The sequence below is a fragment of the Salmo salar genome, unplaced genomic scaffold (genome assembly GCF_905237065.1).
Source record: "Salmo salar unplaced genomic scaffold, Ssal_v3.1, whole genome shotgun sequence".
Lineage (NCBI taxonomy): Eukaryota > Metazoa > Chordata > Actinopteri > Salmoniformes > Salmonidae > Salmo > Salmo salar.
In genome coordinates, this window is record NW_025548699.1 from 76,239 (window position 1) to 82,500 (window position 6,262).

At 50.6% G+C, this 6,262-nt stretch overlaps 1 protein-coding gene across 3 annotated transcripts in view; it reads right to left on the reverse strand.

Moving 5' to 3' along the window:
- Nucleotides 1-281: 281 nt before the first annotated feature.
- Nucleotides 282-6,262, reverse strand: part of LOC106593089 (caspase recruitment domain-containing protein 11) — a 12,325-nt gene continuing 6,344 nt past the window's right edge. The window contains exons 4-6 of one of the 3 annotated variants that reach the window (XM_045712662.1): nucleotides 5,779-5,903; nucleotides 1,304-1,419; nucleotides 282-539 (exon numbers count right to left, since the gene is read on the reverse strand). In XM_045712662.1, coding sequence (XP_045568618.1) covers nucleotides 335-539; nucleotides 1,304-1,419; nucleotides 5,779-5,903 — 446 coding nt within the window. In that variant the 3' untranslated portion in view covers nucleotides 282-334. The other 2 variants (XM_045712663.1, XM_045712664.1) reach the window with 2 other exon arrangements.

Genomic DNA, 6,262 nt, shown 5'->3' on the forward strand with positions numbered 1-6,262 from the left:
GCAAAACGCATGCCATTCCCGGTTTGTGTGTGTGTGTGTGTGTGTGTGTGTGTGAGGTGTGTGAGGTGTGTGTGAGGTGAGTGTGTGTGTGGTGTGGTGTGTGTGTGTGTGTGTGTGTGTGTGTGTGAGGTGAGTGTGTGTGTGTGTGAGGTGTGTGTGTGTGTGTGTGTGTGTGTGTGTGTGTGAGGTGAGTGTGTGTGTGTGTGAGGTGAGTGTGTGTGTGGTGTGTGTGTGAGGTGTGTGTGTGTGTGTGAAGTGTGTGTGAGGTGAGTGTGTGTGTGGTGTGTGTGTGTGTGTGTGTGTGTGTGTGTGTGTGTGTGTGTGTGTGTGTGTGTTACAGCAGGTCTTGCTCCACCCAGACAGTCTTCCTCTGTTCCTCCTGGATTCTGTCTTTCACCACTCTGATGAGGTCATCAGGCCCAGCCCATTCCTCAGGCTCCAGACACGCATAGAGGCATGGGACGCTCTCCAGCTCTCTCTCTCTGCTGCGACACACTCTGATAAACTCTTCCTCACTGTCCACACGCAGGGGCAGCTTCCTGTTGGAGACAGAGGTCAGGGGTTAGAGGTCAGGGGTTAGGGACGCTCTCCAGCTCTCTCTCTGCTGCGACACACTCTGATAAACTCTTCCTCACTGTCCACACGCAGGGGCAGCTTCCTGTTGGAGACAGAGGTCAGGGGTTAGAGGTCAGGGGTTAGGGACGCTCTCCAGCTCTCTCTCTCTGCTGCGACACACTCTGATAAACTCTTCCTCACTGTCCACACGCAGGGGCAGCTTCCTGTTGGAGACAGAGGTCAGGGGTTAGAGGTCAGGGGTTAGGGACGCTCTCCAGCTCTCTCTCTCTGCTGCGACACACTCTGACAAACTCCTCCTCACTGTCCACACGCAGGGGCAGCTTCCTGTTGGAGACAGAGGTCAGGGGTTAGAGGTGAGGGGTTAGGAACGCTCTCCAGCTCTCTCTCTCTGCTGCGACACACTCTGACAAACTCTTCCTCACTGTCCACACGCAGGGGCAGCTTCCTGTTGGAGACAGAGGTCAGGGGTTAGAGGTGAGGGGTTAGGAACGCTCTCCAGCTCTCTCTCTCTGCTGCGACACACTCTGACAAACTCCTCCTCACTGTCCACACGCAGGGGCAGCTTCCTGTTGGAGACAGAGGTCAGGGGTTAGAGGTCAGGGGTTAGGAACACTCTCCAGCACTCTCTCTCTGCTCCGACACACTCTGACAAACTCTTCCTCACTGTCCACACGCAGGGGCAGCTTCCTGTTGGAGACAGAGGTCATGGGGTTAGAGGTGAGAGTACCTTAGCTTCCTGATGTTCTTGTCACAGATCTTGATGTGGATGATGATTGGGTAGATCTCTCTCCTCAGCAGGTCTTTAACACAGCTCACGTCAGCCTCCATCAAGCAGTGTTTACCCTGCGCCCACAACAGACCTGGGATCAAATACTATTAACACAGCTCACGTCAGCCTCCATCAAGCAGTGTTTACCCTGCGCCCACAACAGACCTGGGATCAAATACTATTAACACAGCTCACGTCAGCCTCCATCAAACAGTGTTTACCCTGCGCCCACAACAGACCTGGGATCAAATACTATTACAAATATCTCAATTACTTTCACATACATTTACAAAATCAACAAGTGATTGATTATTGGAATGTACTTGGAAATACCCTTGGAAAAAGTATTGGCATGTATTTGAAAATACTAAAATACACCGATTTTTTTTAAATCCCACTCAGGTTTCTGGAAGGCTGCCCACGTGCACCCTCTCTAGAAAGGTGGGGAACCCTGGGTAATGATCTCCTGATCTCTAAACTGTCTTGTCTCTCAGGTTTCTGGAAGGCGGCCCACGTGCACCCTCTCTAGAAAGGTGGGGAACCCTGGGTAATGATCTCCTGGTCTCTAAACTGTCTTGTCTCTCAGGTTTCTGGAAGGCTACCCACGTCCACCCTCTCTAGAAAGGTGGGGAACCCTGGGTAATGATCTCCTGGTCTCTAAACTGTCTTGTCTCTCAGGTTTCTGGAAGGCTGCCCACGTGCTCCCTCTCTAGAAAGGTGGGGAACCCTGGGTAATGATCTCCTGGTCTCTAAACTGTCTTGTCTCTCAGGTTTCTGGAAGGCTGCCCACGTGCACCCTCTCTAGAAAGGTGGGGAACCCTGGGTAATGATCTCCTCGTCTCTAAACTGTCTTGTCTCTCAGGTTTCTGGAAGGCTGCCCACGTGCACCCTCTCTAGAAAGGTGGGGAACCCTGGGTAATGATCTCCTGATCTCTAAACTGTCTTGTCTCTCAGGTTTCTGGAAGGCTGCCCACGTCCACCCTCTCTAGAAAGGTGGGGAACCCTGGGTAATGATCTCCTGGTCTCTAAACTGTCTTGTCTCTCAGGTTTCTGGAAGGCTGCCCACGTGCTCCCTCTCTAGAAAGGTGGGGAACCCTGGGTAATGATCTCCTCATCTCTAAACTGTCCTGTCTCTCAGGTTTCTGGAAGGCTACCCACGTGCACCCTCTCTAGAAAGGTGGGGAACCCTGGGTAATGATCTCCTGGTCTCTAAACTCTCTTGTCTCTCAGGTTTCTGGAAGGCTGCCCACGTGCACCCTTTCTAGAAAGGTGGGGAACCCTGGGTAATGATCTCCTGGTCTCTAAACTGAACATTTTAGAATCTTCAATCAACAGCTTAGATATTTTCTAGCTTCAAAATGTACTTCAGTTGTGGCTGAACAAGGACGTGGTAAATATAAATCTAGCAGTTTTTTTTTCTGTACATTGGCTGGTAGTCTACACTTAGATTTGACTTGATTCAATTGTTTTGTTTATAAAGCCCTCTTGTGAAAACTTGTGTCTGCAGAGCTCTCTGCACCTTGATGCTCCGGGGCCTCCAGGGCAGTTCAAGTAGTTAATGGATGGACCTCAATGGAATGATCTGCAGAGCTCTCTGCACCTTGATGCTCCGGGGCCTCCAGGGCAGTTCAAGTAGTTAATGGAGGACCTCAATGGAATGATCTGCAGAGCTCTCTGCACCGTGATGCTCCGGGGCCTCCAGGGCAGTTCCAGTAGTTAATGGATGGACCTCAATGGAATGATCTGCAGAGCTCTCTGCACCTTGATGCCCCGGGGCCTCCAGGACAGTTCAAGTTGTTAATGGAGGACCTCAATGGAATGATCTGCAGAGCTGTCTGCACCTTGATGCCCCGGGGCCTCCAGGACAGTTCAAGTAGTTAATGGAGGACCTCAATGGAATGATCTGCAGAGCTCTCTGCACCTTGATTCCCCGGGGCCTCCAGGGCAGTTCAAGTTGTTAATGGAGGACCTCAATGGAATGATCTGCAGAGCTCTCTGCACCTTGATGCCCCGGGGCCTCCAGGGCAGTTCAAGTAGTTAATGGAGGACCTCAATGGAATGATCTGCAGAGCTCTCTGCACCTTGATGCTCCGGGGCCTCCAGGACAGTTCAAGTTGTTAATGGAGGACCTCAATTGAATGATCTGCAGAGCTCTCTGCACCTTGATGATCCGGGGCCTCCAGGGCAGTTCAAGTAGTTAATGGAGGACCTCAATGGAATGATCTGCAGAGCTCTCTGCACCTTGATGCTCCGGGGCCTCCAGGACAGTTCAAGTAGTTAATGGAGGACCTCAATGGAATGATCTGCAGAGCTCTCTGCACCTTGATGCTCCGGGGCCTCCAGGACAGTTCAAGTTGTTAATGGAGGACCTCAATGGAATGATCTGCAGAGCTCTCTGCACCTTGATGCCCCGGGCCTCCAGGACAGTTCAAGTAGTTAATGGAGGACCTCAATGGAATGATCTGCAGAGCTCTCTGCACTTTGATGCCCCGGGGCCTCCAGGACAGTTCAAGTTGTTAATGGAGGACCTCAATGGAATGATCTGCAGAGCTCTCTGCACCTTGATGCCCCGGGGCCTCCAGGACAGTTCAAGTTGTTAATGGAGGACCTCAATGGAATGATCTGCAGAGCTCTCTGCACCTTGATGCTCCGGGGCCTCCAGGACAGTTCAAGTTGTTAATGGAGGACCTCAATTGAATGATCTGCAGAGCTCTCTGCACCTTGATGATCCGGGGCCTCCAGGGCAGTTCAAGTAGTTAATGGAGGACCTCAATGGAATGATCTGCAGAGCTCTCTGCACCTTGATGCTCCGGGGCCTCCAGGACAGTTCAAGTAGTTAATGGAGGACCTCAATGGAATGATCTGCAGAGCTCTCTGCACCTTGATGCTCCGGGGCCTCCAGGGCAGTTCAAGTTGTTAATGGAGGACCTCAATGGAATGATCTGCAGAGCTCTCTGCACCTTGATGCTCCGGGGCCTCCAGGACAGTTCAAGTTGTTAATGGAGGACCTCAATGGAATGATCTGCAGAGCTCTCTGCACCTTGATGCCCCGGGGCCTCCAGGACAGTTCAAGTTGTTAATGGAGGACCTCAATGGAATGATCTGCAGAGCTCTCTGCACCTTGATGCCCCGGGGCCTCCAGGGCAGTTCAAGTTGTTAATGGATGGACCTCAATGGAATGATCTGCAGAGCTCTCTGCACCTTGATGCCCCGGGGCCTCCAGGGCAGTTCAAGTTGTTAATGGATGGACCTCAATGGAATGATCTGCAGAGCTCTCTGCACCTTGATGCCCCGGGGCCTCCAGGGCAGTTCAAGTTGTTAATGGAGGACCTCAATGGAATGATCTGCAGAGCTCTCTGCACCTTGATGCCCCGGGGCCTCCAGGACAGTTCAAGTTGTTAATGGATGGACCTCAATGGAATGATCTGCAGAGCTCTCTGCACCTTGATGCCCCGGGGCCTCCAGGGCAGTTCAAGTTGTTAATGGATGGACCTCAATGGAATGATCTGCAGAGCTCTCTGCACCTTGATGCCCCGGGGCCTCCAGCGCAGTTCAAGTAGTTAATGGAGGACCTCAATGGAATGATCTGCAGAGCTCTCTGCACCTTGATGCCCCGGGGCCTCCAGGACAGTTCAAGTTGTTAATGGATGGACCTCAATGGAATGATCTGCAGAGCTCTCTGCACCTTGATGCCCCGGGCCTCCAGGGCAGTTCAAGTAGTTAATGGATGGACCTCAATGGAATGATCTGCAGAGCTCTCTGCACCTTGATGCCCCGGGCCTCCAGGGCAGTTCAAGTTGTTAATGGATGGACCTCAATGGAATGATCTGCAGAGCTCTCTGCACCTTGATGCCCCGGGGCCTCCAGGGCAGTTCAAGTAGTTAATGGATGGACCTCAATAGAATGATCTGCAGAGCTCTCTGCACCTTGATGCTCCGGGGCCTCCAGGGCAGTTCAAGTAGTTAATGGATGGACCTCAATAGAATGATCTGCAGAGCTCTCTGCACCTTGATGCCCCGGGGCCTCCAGCGCAGTTCAAGTTGTTAAACTACTGACCAACCGATTGGCACGTGTGTGTGTGTGTTGTTCATTTGAAAAGCAAGATTTCAGTCTTGGAGTTTTCCTGACCGATTCTGCGTTTGGTTAATGATGTTTGTCCCCCTTGAGCCACTGTAGACGCAGACGTCTATTTCCCTCAAAAAAACCCGAGACTTTATGACCAAAAGGATCCCATTTACACTTGGGGGGATTTGTTGCTTTTAAAATGGAGGACCTCATTGTTGAGGGAATGTGTTTGTTTGTAAATTGCTGGTAATATTGAATGGTTTTATTACGTTGTGTTGGAAAAGAGGTCTTGGGTCTCGATGGGACTTTCCCTGCTAAAATAAAAGGTTCTACAAAAAAAAAGATGCAAGATGGAGAAGAGTATGTACCTTCGCAGCTACAGCCTCGATGTTCTCCGGAGAGACAACCTCGTAGGTGTTGGCGTTTTTCTCTCTGGAGGAGATGATGGGTTCAATCCTCTGTCTCATTAAGAACTCTTCTTTAGTTAGGACATCTGGAATACATTACCTTTTAATATAATATAACAGAATCACATTAAACACACACACACACACACACACACACACACACACACACACACACACACACACACACACCCCTCTCTCTAAACTCAATCCTCTGTCTCATTAAGAACTCTTCTTTAGTTAGGACATCTGGAATACATTACCTTTTAATATAATATAACAGAATCATATTAAACACACACACACACACACACACACACACACACACACACACTATACACACACACACACACACACACTATATACACACACACACTATACACACACACACACACTATACACACACACACACTATACACACACACACACTATACACACACACACACAC